We start from the raw sequence: 19,753 nt of genomic DNA, 5'->3' as shown, positions 1-19,753 counted from the left end.
ATACAAGCAGTGGTGGGGATATATAAAAGCTGAAAGCCCGAGAACAAAATCAAAGGAGGGGTATTGTTCTGTACAGCATCACTGTCTTACTCAGATACAATAAAACTTCTGACTTTCCTCCTACAGCCTCAGGACAAGGGCTAGGCTTTCTTCCCCCTTTCCTTCCTGCCAGAATGGAGATGGGGTCAGAATTATCCCTCAGAGAGTATCCCTTCCTTATAAGGGAATGACCACGTAAGTATTTGCTTGTGGGCTCTCCAGAATGTAGTGTAAAGAAGTAGTTCATAGGTCTCTGAGAGTGAGTTAGCATGAAATGGGGAAGGCTGAAAAGAGTCCTCTTTTTTTGTGTTTTAGATGTTAAATTAATCCAAGAATCAGGCTCCAGGTTCATCTTGAAACAAGGATAGCCACACTAAACCAAGTCTCTGCTATGGCATTTTCCGATTTTTACCAAGCTAGCAATATCAAGACCTTCTCTGGTTCTTCCAGGCACTGCCATGTATGTTCCTTGGAAACTGCATAGACTTAACAGCTGATGTTATGATCTGTTTCTGAGCTGCATTCTAGTGTAGATTTTACAGTAACATTTTCTAAGTACTCTTTAGGTACACAAGACAAGTTAATATGGAAAGATTTTAATGAATGCAGAAAACCTGGAATCTATTCACTGATCTTTCTTCTAATGAAAGAACAAAAGAATACAAAAACATTAAGTTCAAATCAAGTATTTTAAGAATAGTATCATGCCACTGAGATAGTTCAGTGAGAAAAGGCACTTTCTGCACAAGTCTAGCAACTTGAACTTGACTCCCAGAATCCACAGAAAGAATAGTTTCTGCTTCCTGGGCAGTGGTGGCACACCCCTTTAATCTCAGTACTCCAGAGGCAGAGGCAGGTGGATCTCTGTGAGTTCAAAGCCAGCCTGGTCTACAGAGTGAGTTCGAGGACAGCCAGGGCTACACAGAGAAACCGTATCTCAAAACAACAACAATCACAACAAAAACAAAAACAAAAACAAAAAAAACTCAAAAAACCCTTTCTGCTCTTCCAGACTAAGACTACATGGGTTCAGTTTCCAGCACCTACATGTTGGGTCACAACTGATGCCCTGTTCTGGCCTTTGTGAGCACTGCATTCATGTGGTACACAGACATGCATGCAGGTGAAACACTCATACATAAAATAAAAATAAATAAATCTTTAAGAGAAAAAGATGGACATAGAGAACTGACTCTACAAAGTTGTTCTGTGTACCCACATACACATACATCATAGACACACATAAAAGTAAATAAACGAGTATCATCTAAACAAAATTAAACTATTTGAATGTTAAACATATAAAATAAAACAAAACCAGAAAACTTTTATAATACCTAAAATAAAGCCAGACGTGGTGGCAAACACCTTTAATCCCAGTGCTTAGGAGGCAGAGGTAGGCAGATGTCTGTGATTTCTAGGCCAGCTTGTTCTACAGTGAGTTCCAGGACAGCCAGGGCTACATAGTGAGACTCTGTCTCAAAAATAAACAAACAATAAAATCAGTTTACAATAACATTTCTCATTGTAGATAATTCTAAAAATGCATAAACTAGCAATTCTTTTCCCTATGGTTTGTTTTGGATCATAATTCAAGTCCGTTATGATGGGGAATTCAAGACTGGAGGAACTTGAAGCATCAGGTCATCACTTCCACAGTCTAAGACTCCAGCCAGGAAACGGTACCATCCACAGTGGTTCAGTCTTCTCAACTAACACTAACTATTACACTGTTAGGGTATTTTGTTTGTTTGTCAGAATAGTTTATCGAGTGTGTGAGAGCGCCAGGGGGCTGGGCAGTAATTTGAGTACTCCTATAGCCTACTCTACTTTTTTTATAAGTTTACCTTTGACCCTTTTTTTTATTGCAAAACTTTTTCTTGTTTTGAGACTGTAGTCCAGGTTAGTATAGAACTCATAATGTAGCCCAAGCTATCCTCAAATTTATGGGGATCCTCTTGCCTCAGCTTCCCAGAGTATTGGGATTCAAGCAAGTACTATGCCAGCTTACCACAACCAATTTTATTTTGTGTCTGTGTGTATTTTACCTGGACATATGTCTGCACACCATGTGCATACCTGGTCCCTGCATACCAGGAGAGGGCATGAGATCCCCTGGAACTGTAGTCACAGATAGTTATAAGCCACCATGTGGGTGCTGGGAACCTACAACTGCCTACCACAACCAGTTTTAAAGGGTTTTCATCACCTTCCAGAGACGTCTCCTATCCAGCAACAGTTCTGTGCCTCTTGTCCTTGGTCCCTCTCCCTTACTTCAAGGAAATGCAAATGTTTCCTATATACATTGATTTGTTCTGGACATTTCCTATGAGTGAAATCAGTGTTTGGTGTTTTGTGACCTGATTAATCCTGACATATTAGTTTCTGAAAAATTGTATAAGCTCTGCTTTTGTTTTATATTCTAAATTTTGTAGTACCTTCAAGTTGCACAGAAATCATTGTATCTATGTCTATTAAAACATTAAAAGTAGCTTTTGTGAAGAAAATTTCAAGCCAGATGTACTGTTGCACACCTTTAATCTCAGTGCTTGGATGGCAGTAGTGTGTTCCAGGCCAGTCTGGTGTACATAGTGAGTTCCAGTCAGCCAGGCTCACATTGTGAAACTCTTGTTTCAAAAATCAAGAAAAGAAAAACTTAAATGTATTAAAAACAGTAAAAGTGAATGTTATAATTAAACCCCCAAGTATTTTTTACTGGTTTCCAAGGTGATTAACTTGGTACTTTATGAACAAAAGACCAATTTTGATTCAGCCATAACATCTCCACACATAGCTTCCCCTCCTCACAAGATTTTAATTTTTTTACATAAGATCATTATTATAAACTAAAATGTGCCTAGTCACATTGTAGTCATTGTAACATATCAGGCAGTGTATTATTTCTTTCTTAAAGAAAAAAAAAACATTTATGGGGGATTGAGAGATGGCTCAATGGTTCAAAGTATTGGATGCTCTTCAAGAGGACCCAGGTTCAATCCTAGCACCCACATGATGACTCTCAACCATCTGTAACTCCAGTCCCAGGGAATCTGATACCCCCTTCTATTCTCTGGGGGCACCAGGTGTGCATGTGGTGCACAGACATAGATGCAGGCAAAACACCTATGCATAAAATAAGAAGAAATAAGTTTTAAAAAAGGCCTTGACTTTCAATGTTCAATCAAGAGATTTAAGAGATGAAACTATGAAAATCAGAAAAAAAAAAAAAACCCTCAGAGAAAAGCCTTAAGACCTGGATTTGACAACAGTTTCTTAGATATGACACCAAGAAAACAGGCTATAGGAGGAAAAAATAAGATAAACTGCTACATCAGAGTTAAACTTTTGTACATCAAAGGACACTACTAGCCTAGTATGAACCAGTGGTAGAACATGTAGCTAAATAGCATGCACCAGGGCCTGGGTTCATTCTCCAAGACCATGGCAAAATAAAAATTAAAAAAGATGGCCGGGCGGTGGTGGCGCACGCCTTTAATCCCAGCACTCGGGAGGCAGAGCCAGGCGGATCTCTGTGAGTTCGAGGCCAGCCTGGACTACCAAGTGAGTTCCAGGAAAGGCGCAAAGCTACACAGAGAAACCCTGTCTCAAAAAACCAAAAAAAAAAAAAAAAAAAAAAAAAAAAGAATGCTATATGGGACTGGAGAGATGGTTTAGTGGCTTAGAGTACTTGCTGCTCTTACAGAGGATCCAGGTTCAATTCCTAGCACCCACATGGCAGCTCACAACTGTGTAACTCCAGTTCCAGGGGATTCAGTGCCCTCTTTTGGCTTCTGGGACCACTGCATGCAAGTGCTACACAGACACACATGTAGACATAATACTCATACACTTAAAATAATAAAGTAGTGCAAAAAGAAAACTAACACATTTATTTAGTGTGTATATATGTGCGTGTCTTAGCACACAGGTTGTGCTCAGAGGACAACCTGCAGCAGTTGGAATGTATGTCTGTGCACGACATGTGTGCAGTACCTATGGAGGGCAGAAGAGGGACTCATATTCCCTAGAACAGGCTTTATGAATAGTTGTGAATTACTGTATGGGTGCTGGGAATCAAACCCAGGTCCTCTGGAAGCTTAGCCAGTGCTCTTAACTGCTAAACTCTTTCTCCAGCCCTCTATTTCCTTATTTACATTTTTTTGAACTAGTCTCCTGTAGCTCAGAATGGTCTTGAACTTCTTTATCCTCCTCTACCTCATAAGTACTGGGATTACAGTTGTATGTCATCACACCAGGCTACATTTAAAAATTTTTTATTTGTTGGAAGGCCTTTTAAAAACAAAAACTTCCTCTAGGCAGTTGTGGTTTGCCCCTTTAATGCTAGCACTCGGCGGGCAGAGACAGGTAGATCTCTGAGTTCAAGGCTAGCTTGGTCTACAGAGTGAGTTCCAGGACAGCCACGGCTACAGGGAGAAACCCTGTCTTGAAAAACAACAATAACAACATCAAAGCAAAAATTCCCAAGGTTCATCCATAAACATTCTGAGTCAGATCTGTGGTGTCTTGTCTTTGTTCCATGTCCATTCCCACTTTCTACCCACTGAAGATTGAACCTGCCAGAGCTTCATGTATGCAAGTGTTATACAACTGAACTGTAACCCCATTCCCTGAGAAGGTATACTTTTTAAAGCTCCCAGATGAATGAGTACTGTTATAAGAACCAATGCATTAAGTAACAGGAAAGATCCAAAATAATTGATCTTAGGTACTTACATGAACAGTATACTTAAGCCATGTATGTATGTTTGTGTTCATATGCATATTTATCAAAGTACCATATCCAGACATGAATTGGTGGACGCACACGCACGCATGTGCATGTCAAATGTAGGTCAAGGGCAGGTGCATTTTCAGGAGACTTAATTAGTTGGATTGGGGACAGCCCCTTGGGGGGGGTCACATATCAGTTTAGAGCAGTATTAATGGTTGTTTATAATTCAAGTGATTGAGAAAAGCCAAGAGTAGGTGGGAATAAAGAATATCACACATGCCAAATATTCATGAAGTGATCCTGCTCAGAGAGTGGGAGGCCATCAGAAGATAATAGAATACTGTGCTGAACATTGAAAACGTTGAGTTCCAGTTCTGGTTAAAACACTATCAGACTCTGGAACTCATTTCCCTGTTATATCCAAGGAAGCAGGTTTGATTTGCAATGACTATGATCATTTAAATTTTGAACTGAACTAGAGATACTAATTGTTTCCTTTCTTCTTACCATAATACGTTAGAAGATGACTATGTCAGATAGTTTCCTCTATAGACTACACATCTATAGATTTTGAAAAGAAACAACAAAACTGATTTTATTCATAGGAGAAATGTTGAAGGATGGAGGATATTCAGCAGATGGTTTTTAGAGCTGCTTTCTTAGCAATTTCTTTAGTAGTTTTTGGCCGATAGGAATTTATCCATATTCTGAGATTTGCTGTTTATAAATTCAAAGAGCATGCTCCCCATTGGATTCAGAGATGCATATTAATTACTTAGTAAAAGAACTCTGGTGCTTGTGCTTCCAGGCTCAGATTTCAGGCCCCAGAGGAGAAATGGCTTCAGCTTGTTTTTATGTCTTCCTCCTTAGGCTTTGCAGATGGCGTGGGGAGGAGACTGCACTCAGCCCCTGGTCTTGAGCTCTCAAAGACTCCAACAGCAGAGATGGAGCATGCTCTTCATGGACCCAGCACAGCGCCTGTCTCCCAGGTATCAGCCTCTGGTGCTAAGGTGCTGGACATGGGTGCTGTGCTAGAGAAGGCGGCATGCAGAGAGGCTGGTGGAAAGGTGCTGGTGCACAGGCGTGGTGATAGGAGGCTCCAAGGAGAATGCGATCTCAGATCGGCTGCTTTTGAGTGAGAGGAGGCTACCACATGGTGACTGCCTTTGGAATCTGTCTCATTTAGATGTTAATTGAGTCTTAACCAGTTTTTCTCATATCCCTGAGTACAGGAGCTGGGTGAAAAAGATCCACAGGTCTGATGTCTTACATCTGCCTGTGTGTGTCTGTATGTTTGAAGGCTGCAGCTTATAGAGTCCTCAGCAGGGAAGATGGAGAGGCTGCCTCTCACAGTCTAAGTGGCAGCCTTTTCTCAGGAAGGAGGCAACTCAGGTCTCTTCCTAGCTTTGTGGGTGGAGTCGGGATTCATCTGTTCATAGCACCTTCCTCCTCCTTGCTAGTGAAAACACAGTGTAGGTGAAAGAGCAGGGAGAGATTGACAGTTCCCACTGGGGACAGTGATGTACGCTATCCAGAGTCAGGCCATGTAGTCTTTATTTACACACAGATACTCAAAGTCCAGGGGACGGTCCTTCCCTGGAGCAGTTTTGCATGTTTTGCAGCCCTTTTAATGGGATCCTGGTGTGTGAAGAGTTGTGTTAATTTGCTTATCTCTGATGAAATATCTATGGAGACAAGGGAAGAAGGATTTATTTCAACTTGTGATGTTAGAAGTTTCTCTCTGTGATTGATAGTAGCTCCATTGCTTTGGGCCTGAGCCAAGGCACAACATATGTTAGAGAAGGCATGGTGAAGGAGACTGCTTACCTCACTGCAGCCAGGAAGCCGTGATAGTGACAGAAGGGTCCAGGGACAGGAGTACCTTTCAAAGGCACACCTGAAGTGATTTGCTGTCTCCAATTAGTCTGTAGCTTTTTTTTTGTTGTTGTTTTTAAGATAGGATTTCTTGTGTAGCCCTGGCTATCCTGAACTCACTCTAGACCAGGCTGGCCTCGAACTCACAGAGATCTGCCTGCCTCTGCCTTCTGAGGCTGGGATTTAAGGCGTGCGCTTCCATGCCTGGCTCAATCCATATGTTAATAGCACCTTTACCAATGTGTTCATCAGTGAATGAACCACTGATGAAGCTGCCACTCTTACGATCCAGTCACTCCTCAGTGATTGGATCTACAGTTCTGGACCAAGTTTTCAAAATGGGAGTCATGGAAGTCTTGAGAAGACTCTGAGAAGCAAAAGCTGTTGATGGGGTGAGACTCATTGTACTTGTAAAAGGAAGGAGAAAGATGGGGTGAAGTGTTGCTTTGCCTTCCCTACAGCTTAGTGTGTGACTGAGTAAGCAGGGTTCAGTAAGTGTGAAAAGTAAAACATGTATTATCTAAAAGGAAAAAATGCTTACCCTCCCCTCTTTTTGAGACATAAATTTATTTTTATTCTATTTCTCTGTTTTGGTTTCTTCTGAGACAGGGTTTTGCTATGTATATAGCCCTGGCTCTTCTCAGATTCACTATGTAGACCATGCTGGCCTTGAACTTGTGATGCTGTCCTGTCTTCACCTTCAGACCTTGGGGATTACTGTCATTACTGTACCCAAGCAGTAGAGATAAATCAACAAACTCAAATACTCCTTGTTGGCTGAGTTTATAGGTAATCTACTCTTCTGAGACTCTTACATAACTTTTTAAAAACAAGTTGAATTTTCATTACTATAGCTGTCAGATACAAAGCATCCTGCTTTGAAGCTTGTCTACCAGGTCAATTTGATAAAAATATAGAAACATTTTATTTTGTTTATTTTATTATTGTAGTTTTTATTATATACAGGGTCTCATATACCCTGGCTGGTGGACCAGACTGAACTCACAGAGAACTGCCAGCCCCTGCCTCCAGAGTGCTGGAAATGAAAGGCGTGTGCCACTAACTACCTCAAGCTTCCTTTATTTTTTATTTGTAGTACCAGGACTGAACCTAGGGCCTCACATGCTGGGCAACCTCTCTGTTGCCTAACTATACACACTAAACCCCTTAAAATAGGTTTTACATACATGGTACAATTAAAAAGGTTCAGAAGGATATATAGCGCAAGCCGTCTCTATTCTACCAGACCTTCATATCCAATTCCCCTCCCAAAAGAAACTCTAAAGTTTACAAGTGTAAATTCCTAATGAATGAACATTTTCTCCTCCTCCTCCTCCTCCTCTTCCTACTTCTATTCCTCCTCTTTGAGAAAAGGTGGTTTCCCTGGCATAGCATTTGTTCTCACGTATTTCCCATGCATTTAATCTAGGTGTTATTTTCCTAAGGAGTATGCTTTTGTCTGGTGTATGATGCACTTATTTATTGATTTTGTTCATCCTTTTAAAACAATGCTTATTGAACTTATATACTTGATGCTCTGCCGGGCTCTGAAGAGACTGTGGTTAACGAGTGAAACAGTCTCTCATTTCATGGAGCTTTTAGTCTACTACTGAGATAGTGTAAACACCCAAACAAGTTCTTAATGCGATTAAATACTTGCTGCTCTGAGACCATCATAGAAGGGGTGAAGTATCAGGGAAGTCTTCATAGAGAAAGAAAAAGGGTATACCAAGCAAAGGAAATTGAAGTAAATCCTCAGTGGATTAACAGAGGAGATAATTTACTATGACAGGGTTAGAGCGTCTGATGAGGAGAAGTGGTGGAAGTGTTGACAAGTGACAGGAAAGAATATAAGCAAGAGTCAGTCATGGACCACAAAGGGTTCTGTAGGTCACCCAGGACTTGGAGAGACTAGAGAGAAGTAATGTATTGGAGAGTCAGTTAGGAAGTAAAGAAAAATGAGATTGGTGCCAGAAACCAAGGATGGTAGTCAAGTTTTGTGGGTTGATAATTATGTTTGGGAGCATTACACAATTAATTTTGGGTATATTATTCATTGCTGAAGATAGCTTGTACTGTCTGAGTATGAGACATATGGGCTAGAAGCTGAGAATTGGTTGGGACTCCTAGCCACTGGAAAGAGGGCAAAGCATAATAAAGATAGGCAATGGTTAGGACATTCTTGTGAAGAGTGTCTCATGTAAAGTGGCTCTTTTTCTGAAGAAGCTTAAAACAATACAGAAAAGGCGGCAAGAGCTCAAAGGGGAAGTGGGGATGCTACTAGAAATCCTTTCTCTGTGAAACACTTTCGTAACTGTTATGAACATAACTGATGATCTAACACAAATTCTGCCGTGAGCAGCTTGCAGCCTAGTAAAGGAAACAGTATACTGGCATAGAAACATCTATAGATGGTTTAACTGACCGCATTGTTTACTAAGTACTTGTGTTGTTTCACATGTTAGGGATACTGAAATTAAATGTATTCTACAGAAGAAAGACACTTAATAAGCAAAGTATATAACCTAAGACAGTGATAAGTATGATAATGAAGGCTAAAGTAAGTCAAAGGAATACAGTGTTACAGAGGTGATGTCTTCCTAGAGCTGTTTTTGGTTAGGGTAGTAAGAGATACCATCTTTGAGAGGAATTAATATTTGATCAGAGGTTTCAGTGATAGGAAGTTTGGGGCTGTAAGAGAATATTCCTGGTAACAGAAAAGCTGGTGTAAATGCCTGAGATAGGATGAGTTGGTGTGTTTGAGAGACATTAAGAAAGGCTAGGTGTAATATTTATACTTGTAAGGCTGAGGCAGGTGTGTTTTATGTAAATGGAGGTTTTTCTGTTCTACCCGGTCCCGCAGCCGCTTTTAAAATAATCACCCAGAGGCTTAATATTAATTACAAACCATTTGGCCTATTGCTCAGGCTTATTAATAACTAGCTCTTATAACTTAAATTAACCCATTTCTATTAATCTTTTATTTTGCCATGTGGTTTTGTAGCGTTACTTGTTCTCTAGTGTATCTCGTTGATCCAGCGCCTTGCTGGCATCTGCCCCCGACTCCACCCTTCTTCTCCCTGTATCTCTGCTTGGATTTCCCGACTGGCTCTATCCTGCCTTGCTCTAGGCTAAAGCAGCTTCTTTATTAACCAATGGTAATAAAACATATTGACAGCATACAGAGGGGTTATCCCACAGCAGTATATTTTAACTTTGAGCCAGCCTGGGCTACATAACAAGATGCCATCCCAAAATAATAAAATAAGAAAAAAGAAGGGGGCAGCAGTGGTGCACGCCTTTAATCCCAGCACTCGGAGGAAGAGCCAGGTGGATCTCTGTGAGTTCGAGGCCAGTTTGATCTACAGAGTGAGATCCAGGACAGGCACCAAAACTACACAGAGAAACTCTGTCTTGAAAAACCAAAAAAAAAAAAAAAAAAAAAAAAAAAAAAAAGAAAGAAAGAAAAAGAAAAATGAGGGTGTGAAAAGGGGCATAGAGACAATACAGGATTGGGTGAGATCAGTCACACTGTGTCACATGGGACCTTGTGACAGGTAACACAGATTACCTTAAGCAGGTAACAGGAGATGGAAAGATCAGATTAAGCTTTTGCAGTGGTCCAGGCAAATTTAAATGTGAAATCCATAAGTAGAAATGTCTTTCTGGTGATGGTGAATGGAAATAGGAAGTTAAGGACAATACCAATGTTTATGTCTGAGTAACTTAGAAAAATATGGTACAAGAAAGAGGAGTTTTGAAAATTTCATTCAATTTTGGATGTTTTAATGCTTCTAATGATAAAGGAAATATTTCTAGCTCTTCACCACAAAAGTGAATGGAGCCATGGCAGGGCATAAGCAACTGGAAATGGCAAACAGAAGAGGCAGCTGTGGAATGGAGCTGTGGCAGGGCAGAGGTGGAGTCCAGTTCACTTGTGTATTTCAATAGGTAGTTCAGTGCCCAGTGTAGATTTTTTTCAGTCTCTTAGTCTGTCCTAATACCCCCCTCCACCTCCTTCTCTTTCTTCTCTCCTGTCCTCGGTCTCCTTTATTTTGGGGGGTACCAGGGATTGAACCCAGGGCCTACTCTATAGTCAAACTAGATCCCCAACCCCTATTTGGTTCATGGTTGTGGTTTCTTTTCTTTTTTTGAGAAAGGGTACTGCTTGTGTAGTCCAGACTGGCTTTGAACTTACTATATGGGCCAAACTAGCTTTAAACTCAAAGCAGTCCTATTCAGTCTCCTGAGTGCTCTGATTATAGGTGTGCATGTATCAACATGCCCAGCTCTCAGCTCCTATTATAATCTCTTTAATTGTACTGTTAGCATTAAATAGATTGCTAAAGACCCAGATGGTGGACCTTGGAAGGTAGAGGATGTGATGGAAATGGTAGAAGGAGAGGACCCTGGGCGTTTCCTAGGAAGAGCAACAGCTGGTGGAGTGGAGCAGTGTGCGTCCCTCTCTAGAAAAGGGGTGCTGTGCTCTATCTAGTGTCTTCCCTTTCCCTGCTCCTCAGTGTGTTTATCCAGCCACATCTGCCATGTTAACCGTCATCTTTGTGTGGTTTTTTGTCTTGTCTCATTGAAAGGACTCATCAAACGTGAGGAAAAAGACTTTGGAAACCGGGCACCATTGTTCCAGCTCCTCCTCCCTCCCTGTCATCCATGACCCTCCTGTATTGCTCCTTGATCCTAAACTCTACCCTCCCCAACCACAGTTCCTGTCCCCTGATGTTCTGATGCCCAGCACGGCAGGGGAGCCCTATAGACCCCCAGGTAACACCCCTAAACTAATACTATCTGCTAAAATGTGATTCTTTTTCAGGGGCAAAACGTGTACCTACTGGGAAAGTAGGGTGTCCCAAGGTGGAATGGAAAGAATATATGAATTACTGTTTTAAGATCAAACACTGATCTTCATGAAGTATGACTGAATACATTTTTAGAACCATGCTTCTTCATTCATGAGAGTGAACCTAACTGTTTCAGTCATGATGCAATAAGGTTTTAAGTGTGAAGTATAGTTAGGAACTAGTCTTGGGCCCCTCCCCCAGACTGAAAGTGTCACCTCTTGAGCTAGTTTCCTTCCCTGCTATTTACTGAGTTTCAGCTGAGGGATGGTGTAGGGGGACAGAAGTGAATGAAGATTGGAAAGACACTGTACCTTGAGACCTGTGTCTAGGTCCAGACGGTCCGAGGAAGATGGGCAGCACCATTCTGGCTTCCATTGGCCTCCATAGGAAGATGCTCACTTTTTCCTCCTTATGGGTTTAACTTACATTGAAGTCTGTGGTTCTCAATAGGGAAAGAGGACATACTACTTGGCACCTAATGGATGTTGGATGAAGATGCTTTGAAACATCATATAGGGCTGGAGAGATGGCTCAGAGGTTAAGAGCACTGCTTGTTCTTCTAAAGGTCCTGAGTTCAATTCCCAGCAACCACATGGTGACTCACAACCATCTGTAATGAGATCTGGTGCCCTCTTCTGGCCTGCAGGGATACGTGCAGACAGAACACTGTACACATAATAAATAAATAAATCTTTTAAAAAAAAAGAAAAAGAAAGAAAAAAGAAACATCATATAATGCACAGGGCAGTCCTTTCTGATCCCAATAAAGAATTATCAGCCCACAATGTCACAAATGCCATAGTGAAAGAAATGTATAGAAAAGACTTTCTATATTGTATGTGAGGTAAGAGTGGTATGAACAACAACAGAGATTTCAGAAATTCAAAAACAAGAATTTAAATAGAGGACACCTAACTGCTAAGAAAAGCCAAGTGAATGAAAGAAAAAAAAAAAACAGCTAGGCAGTGATAGTGCACGACTTTAATTCCAGCACTCAGGAGACAGAGCCAGGTGGGTCTCTGTGAGTTTGAGGCCAGCCTGGTCTACAGAACAAGTTCCAGGACAGTCAAGGCTACACAGAGAAACTCTCTCTCTCTCTCTCTCTCTCTCTCTCTCACACACACACACACACACACACACCTCCACCTCCACTCACACCCCCTACACACACATACACACACACAAATGTATATATCTTTAAAAAAAGAAGCCAAGTGACATTTTAGTGTAATTGCGGAAGGAGTTTGCAAGGGGATATATTTGTTCTATTAACTAGCCACTCTTGTGCAGGCATTATATATGTGTGTGCATGAGTGTGTTAGAGAAAGATTACCGTGGAGGTAGGTATGGCAATATCCAAGAGACTGTTTCATTTCCCCAAAATGGAAGAGATTGATTTTGATGTAATATATAGGAGTTTTTAGGGCTAAGGGTATAGCTCAGTGGTGGAGTGCTTGCCTAGCATGCACAAGGCCCTGGGTTCAATCCCCAGTACTGGAAAAAATTATATATCAAAAGCAAAACCAGGTTTCTTTTTCCCCTGTGTGTGTATTCTTGGACAAGTTAAGAGTTGGGCACAATAGCCAGGAATGGTCCTTTGGGAGGGGGAATTATTTTCTAAAGATGCTCACTCAGTCTTGGCGTTTCTTTTCTCTTCTTAGGAACTTCGAGGAGTGTCCCACAGTTTCTGGCTATGTGTGACAGGGATGAAACTCCCCAAGGGGTCAAGTACACAGGAAGGACTTTGAACTACCGAAGTCTACCCCATCGTTCCAGAACTGATGCTTCCTGGGGACTGGGGTCAGAGACCAGCCAGCATGTTGGGACCAGAGTCCTACCTACGCCAGCATGCAAGCCTCAGCTAACCTACACTGCCACACTGCCAGAACGAAGCCAGGGCCTTCAGGTTCCTCATGCTCAGTCCTGGGGGAGTCTTTCCCATTCACCCTCGCATCCTCCTGCTGTTCACCCAGTGTCCTCACCATCCAGCAGTCTTCATTTACCCCTTAAGTCAGCTTGGAATTCAGGTCCTGGTCTGGGGTCTCGAACACCTGGCCCTCGAAGAATAGATATGCCCCCAGATGATGACTGGAGACAGGGCACTTATCCCTCCCAGCATAGGCATAGGAGGACTGACGAGGAGAGAATTATGTTTATTCTATCAAATGCCCCTGGAAGAGAGCAGAACAGGGTGAGATTTCTGCAGCACAGCAGGTGGTAAGGACCACCCTCCCCTTTCCTGGAGCCACACCTTTCTCTATAAAGCTGTACCGTGGCAGAGTTGAAACCTGCCAGTTATGCTATGATCATCTCAACGTAGAATTGGCACCTTCAGTCCAGCATCATACGCCTGTAATCCCAGCATTTGGGAGGTAGAGGCAGGAGAATCAGCAGCTCAAGGCCAGAGAATCTTGGCTAAAAGAGACTGCTTTACCAAGCAAAATCACCACAACAAAAGAATTGTTGGCTTTTCCTAAGGGTGTTTGCTTCTTTGAGAGAGAATGTTTGAAATTCCAGCTTTAGAGCTGGGGCTGTAGCTCAGTTGGTAGAGTGTTTTCCTAACATGCACAAAGCCCAGGGTTAGATCCTTAGCACCATGTAAAACTGGGTATGGTGGTGCACACCTGTAATCCTAGCACATGGGAGGTGGAGGCAGGAGGATCAGAAGTTCAGGTTCATCCTTGGCTACATAGCAAGTTCTAGGCTAGTCTGGGCTACATAAGACCCTGGAGGGGGCGGGGGCCGGGGCGGGGAGGTGAGAAAAGAAAACTCAAACTTTGGCTCCTCTAACCAATGGAAGCAGCTGATGCTTCAGACTTTATTTGAGCCACTTTAAAGTTGAAGCTATTTTATTCCTCTGGACACCTGCTATTCCTTAGTGTTTAAAGACATTGTTTCGTTCTTGGTTCCTTTTACACCCTGGTCCCCAGCGAGCCTTCATCTTTTGTCCCTACTATACTCCTACTTAGACTTAGTTAGTGCCTGGACCCTTTCTCCCTGCAGTCATGATTCTGACTGCATCTGGATGGGAAGCCCAGCTGCCAGCTGTTACAGCTGTCAGCCTTCCTCGTGACTCAGACTTGAGGCCTAGAATGTGGAGCTGCCGATACAGTGTTGGCCCTTCTGAACAGATGGAGTTGGGCACACTAACACCCTCCTGTCCTCAGCAGCACAGCCATTACTGCCACCTGCTCCTCACTGTTGTAAACTCTCAGAGTCAGCTAAGCTATTTTAGGGCAAAGCATACTGTTTTTGTAAAGTATTTTTCATTAATAAATCTATAAGATAGTTCTATTTAATCTCTTGTCCTTCACTTTTGTATGTTCTTGCTTTTTTCTTCTGGGGTCAGGAGGCCTGGACATTTATATAAAATGGCTTTTGACCAAGTGAAAATGAATAGCCAAAAAGGAGTTGAAAAATATATAGTCACTGTTGGAGTCAATATATCCTTAAATAAGAGTATTTTTTCTCTTGTTATGGCTGCTAGCATGTTTCCCATCCCTTTCCTGCCTGGACACTCAGTACAGTACACACTTCCTCCTTCCCCTTATTAAGGTTTTCTGGGCATTCAAATTAATGTGACATACTCCCAGTACAAGTACCACTCATGGCGCCCTTTCTCCCTGCGTTACAGGTTTGTGATGTGCCCCCTACCCCTTGCTCTCCTCCTATGATCCCACTCCTTTTCTCTTGAAGAGTCAAAATATCTCTATGATGGTACACTCTTATCATCACCCATGACACATCCCCAAAAGTTCCTTTCCCTTAAAAGGTATTTTGGAGTAGTTGGAGAGAGGGCACAGTGATTAGAAGAACAGGCTCTTCAGCCACTGGACCTGGGTTTGATTGCCAGCACCCACTCCCAACCTTCACAACCTTCTTTAGCTCCAGTCCAGGGAATAGAACTACCTCTTTTTCCTCTGTGGGGACTGAACACATGGTGCACTGACATCCATGCAGGCAAAACACATATGCACATAAAATAATTTTCTAGGTTCCCTTTGCAAAGAATGTCCACTGGGTTCTCCTTCCTTATTTATCCCAGAACTCAGGCTCATTGATTGACACAAAGAAATAAAAGATGCTAAGACCTTTGTTCTACTGCTTCCTCAGTCATCATCTAGGACAGATTCCTGCTTCATCCCATTTGGATCCTACACCATGTAGATACATGGGCCTTAGTAGGTATGCTGGCCCCTGAACCATTCAACACATCTGGTGTCATACACACTCTTTATTCTAATCTTTTATAAAATTGTAGTTAATTTTGTAGTGTGAGAGGGACACATGAAGGTCAGAGAATAAGTTGTAGGAGTCGGTTCTCTCCTTTCACCTGTGTGCCCTCTGGTTCCATCATTGGGTTTGGTGGCATATGCCTTTACCACCTGAGCCATCTCATAGTAACTAATCATTACTGATGGAATGGTCTGTTCTTGTTCCTTGACCTCACAGTTGCTGGTCAATTTGATCTGTTTCTGTAAGTTGCCTCAGCCCAAATTCTATGTATGCACAAAGATAAAAGAACTAATTTCCAATTTTCTACCTACCTAGTCTCTGCTTTCCAACTCTTCCCCACATAGATCCCATATATGTTTCACATATATTTCATATACATGTATTTCACATATATACTATGTGATAATTTCCCTGAGTGAATTAAGAGTGAGACTATGGCATTCCCAGGTGAGTGTATCTCTTGGTGTCGTTCCCTCCCTTCCCCTGACTGGTGCTTAGGGCTTTTTCAGCTGCACTTAATGAAATGCCTTCAGATTCTTGACCATTCCAAACTAAATGCAAGGGTCAGAATTCTATGCCAAGCGCCCACCTCTCCCAGCCCACCCTGGCTTTTTTTTTTTTTTTTTTTGAGACAGATTCTCACTTTGTTGCCCTGACTGGTTGGACCAGGCTACACTTGAACTCACAGAGTTCCTGCCTTCCTCTGCCTCCCTAGGTCTGAGGTTACAGGATAAATTCCATTTTAAATGATAATGCCACTTCTTTAGTCTAGAATGACTCCTTCATTCTTTTCTCCAGTATACCATTATGGTTTTGTAGGCAAATTGTCATATATTTGTCTAATAGCAGGAAATTCTGAGCTCTGGCTACGTCTCTTCATTCTCCTGGGCTCCAAGAAGGCCAGGGAAATGTCCTTTCTTCCTTGCACTCACCACAGCCCTTAAATCTGTTCTGCACTCTCTCCTTACTGTCAAGTGTTTATGCATGCAAGGAATTTTCACCTGATCCCTTGGCCCGCTCTCGTTTCGGTAGTAGGTACAGTAATTTTGCTCAAGTCCCTAGAGCCTGTCCCGCCCCCGCCCCCGCACGCGCGGTGCATGACGGTCTTAGCCCCTCTGAAGGGAAAGAGGGTCCGCCATGTTCCCCGGCGGCGCCGCCGCTTGGCTCTGGTAGCCGCCGCCCCCGCCCCCAACCCCGCCCGGCCCGGCATTTAGCCGAGCCCCGGGCCCAGCATGGCCGCCCCGGAGCCGGCCCGGGCCGCGCCGCCCCCGCCCCCGCCTCCGCCGCCCCCTCTCGGGGCCGACCGCGTCGTCAAAGGTGAGAGGTGGCCAAAGCCCTGGGGGCCTGGCGTGAGGCGCGGTGTGAGGGCGGGCGGGAGTCCGTCCCCTCGGGAGCGGGCCCGGCGGGGCGGGCGAGTGACTGGCTGCCTCCCTTGGGGAGTGGCCCCTGGGCGGGTCCCCGCTGGGCCGGGCTGAGGCGGTGGCTGCTCCGCGGGCTCCCGCTCGCCCTGCAGGCCGGGGCGGGGGTTTGGCGCGGGGCGTCGCTGACGCGGGGTTCGGGGCCGCCCGCCCGCCCGCCCGCCGCCGCAGTGAGCCCCTTTCTTTCCTGCACCGCCTGTTCCCGGCGCAGAGCCCGCGGTGAGCTTCCGGCTCCGCGACAGCTGCACACCGGGCTCGCCCGGGCGCGCCGAGGGGCCCCGGCTCTCCTTAGCGGCGCGTCGTCGTGACGAGCCGTCGAACTGGCCCGGGTTCTGGCCCACGCCTGCTCCCCGGTGACAGCGCCTAGCGAGCGTCTGCCGCAGGGCGTTCGCGTTCGGTCTTCAGGTGCCACCCCGCGCGGAAATTGGGGGAACCATATGGAATTGGACAAGGCTGAAGGAGCCAGACGGGATCTAAGAGCCCAGACTTTGAACCGCAGAGCAGGGGAGAAAATCGTGTTATAGAAAGAAGGCAAAAAGTAGTAGATAGTTTAAAAACCGTCAGCACTGATTAGAAAAGGTTACTGTCGCCTCTAAACATAGGGCATAACTCTAGAAGAAAAAGTGAAATCTTTCTCAGCCAGGGAGGAGGAATTAATGGATAATTGTGTACAAGTAAACAGAATTATTTAAAATAGAGAAATTGATAGGCAGTTAAGAGGTCCTTAAGAGTCCAAGCTTTCTGAGAGAGCATGGCGACCACAGACAATACTGTGGATATTAGTAAGAACTTGAAATTATTTTCTTTGCTATATAGCGTAGTCAATAAACAGAAACTGTAAAATAAAGATTTCCTTATTTTGATTACATTTATTTTTAAAGATATTTTTATTTTCAAATTCATATTCTCAAATATAGTGGCACAGTGTTTAAACACTGTTAGCTCAGTTTTGAACTGTGACCATGGTTTGCCATTAAAATACTTTAAAACAAGAAACTCTTTTCTCCTTTGTGTTTTTTTAAATTTAAAGTTTTCAGTCTGCACTTTTGGTTCTTAAAAGAATGACACATATTTTTGAATCTAGGCGTATGTGATTGGGTTAGGCATTAGAATGAGCTGAATAGTTTATGAACTTCTTTTTCAGAAAAATCTTTTTTTTTTTTTCCTTTAAGGGAAGAAAGATCAGACATTGATCCTATCAAATCCTTTAATTTTATGGGTGGGGGTTGAAATGGAGGACACTGCCTACCTCTTCATTTTCTTAAATATATTTCCTGTATGTGCAGGTGCTTTTCACCAGAATAATAGCTGAGGTCACATTCCCGAACCATGTATTTATGCTGTCCTCATGTGAATCTTGTTCCTTGACATATATGTGGCAGTATTTTTTCCCATACTGCTTTAATGAAGCAAAAAGGAGATTCCAAGCATAAGGCAGATTCCTTAGGGGTGAGTTGTGAGCCCAAGACACAGCCATTTACAGTTTATTGGTTTGAAATTAAAACCATGTTCGGCTAGGCGGTGGTGGCGCACTTCTTTAATCCCAGCACTCGGGAGGCAGAGGCAGGCGGATCTTTGTGAGTTCTAGGCTAGCCTAATCTACCGAGTGAGATCCAGGACAGGCTCCAAAGCTACACAGAGAAACCCTGTCTCAAAAGACAAAAAAAAAAAAAAAAAAAAGCTGGTTTGGAAATTTTTAGTTACAAAGCTTAAAGTAAACATAGCTTGTGCATTAGTTGTGTCTTCATGGAGACAACTTTCATTTCCTTGTGGAATTTATTAAAATTCCTGATACTATGATGGCACATGTATTTAATCCCAGCACTCGGGAAGCAGAAGCAGGAGGATTGCTGTTAAGTTTGAAGCCAATCTGGTCTACGTAGCAAATTCCAAGCTAGCCAGAGCTACATAATGAAACTCTGCCTCAAAATAAATATAAGTAATAAAACAAATTAAGCTCAGATTTCATTTAAGTTCAGGATATTGTTTTAGCTTTGCATATACACTATTTCATAAGATTGGAAAATTGCCATTAGTATTGAATATAAATAGTCTTTTACTCTGGAACTTTTCCTTCTTGTCTTTAAATTTTAGGTTCAATGCTTCAACTCTAAAGACCTATTTTATGGACATGTAGGTTTTTTGTTGTTTTTGTTTTAAGGTCTTGTTTTATGTGTATGGATGTTATGAATTTGCACTACATATGTGTGGTGCCCCAGGGGACCAGAAGAGGGTGTCAGATCTTGTGGAATTGGAGCTACAGAAAGCTCTTAGCAACCATATCGGTGTTGGAAACCCAATTCAGATCCTCTGGATGAGCAAGCAGTAAATGCTGTTAACTGCTGAACCATCTCAAGTCCCCAGACATACAGCTTCTTAGGAGAATATAGAATGTTTTGTTTACTGTCACACTTATGAAATTCACTTATAAGTTTGGGAGATTTTTAAGTGATTCGTTTATAAATATGATGAGCCTGTCACTAAACTTGTTAGTAGCAATTGTGTGTCTCTGGTCATGGTTGATTAGGTTTCCTGGTTAGTTATACTCAGTTCTGAACCTAGTAGTCCAGCTACTGACTCAGTTCAAACTCTCTTCA

At 42.9% G+C, this 19,753-nt stretch overlaps 2 protein-coding genes and 1 long non-coding RNA gene across 14 annotated transcripts in view; all 3 read left to right on the top strand.

The window, feature by feature from the left end:
- Nucleotides 1-3,282, top strand: LOC128107545 (uncharacterized). Its single transcript, XR_008217113.1, has 2 exons — nucleotides 1-234; nucleotides 355-3,282. It is a non-coding gene; the product is annotated as an uncharacterized LOC128107545 (long non-coding RNA).
- The window catches only part of Usp54 (ubiquitin specific peptidase 54), a 75,001-nt gene extending 60,200 nt beyond the window's left edge, over nucleotides 1-14,801 (top strand). For 6 of the 8 annotated variants that reach the window (XM_052733504.1, XM_052733509.1, XM_052733508.1 and 3 more), the window contains 3 exons: nucleotides 5,642-5,760; nucleotides 11,239-11,425; nucleotides 13,164-14,801. In XM_052733504.1, the coding sequence (XP_052589464.1) occupies nucleotides 5,642-5,760; nucleotides 11,239-11,425; nucleotides 13,164-13,723 (866 nt within the window). In that variant the 3' untranslated portion in view covers nucleotides 13,724-14,801. The remainder of the gene's footprint in view (nucleotides 1-5,641; nucleotides 5,761-11,238; nucleotides 11,426-13,163) is intronic. The other 2 variants (XM_052733512.1, XM_052733511.1) reach the window with 1 other exon arrangement.
- A 2,122-nt stretch (nucleotides 14,802-16,923) lies between these two features.
- The window catches only part of Ppp3cb (protein phosphatase 3 catalytic subunit beta), a 47,693-nt gene continuing 44,863 nt past the window's right edge, over nucleotides 16,924-19,753 (top strand). For all 5 annotated transcript variants that reach the window (XM_052733515.1, XM_052733518.1, XM_052733517.1 and 2 more), the window contains exon 1: nucleotides 16,924-17,055. In XM_052733515.1, the coding sequence (XP_052589475.1) occupies nucleotides 16,971-17,055 (85 nt within the window). In that variant the 5' untranslated portion in view covers nucleotides 16,924-16,970. The remainder of the gene's footprint in view (nucleotides 17,056-19,753) is intronic.

The sequence above is a fragment of the Peromyscus californicus genome, unplaced genomic scaffold (assembly GCF_007827085.1).
Source record: "Peromyscus californicus insignis strain IS unplaced genomic scaffold, ASM782708v3 Scaffold_12__1_contigs__length_115047231, whole genome shotgun sequence".
In the NCBI taxonomy this organism is placed as follows: domain Eukaryota; kingdom Metazoa; phylum Chordata; class Mammalia; order Rodentia; family Cricetidae; genus Peromyscus; species Peromyscus californicus.
This window is presented reverse-complemented; position numbering and strand designations above follow the sequence as displayed.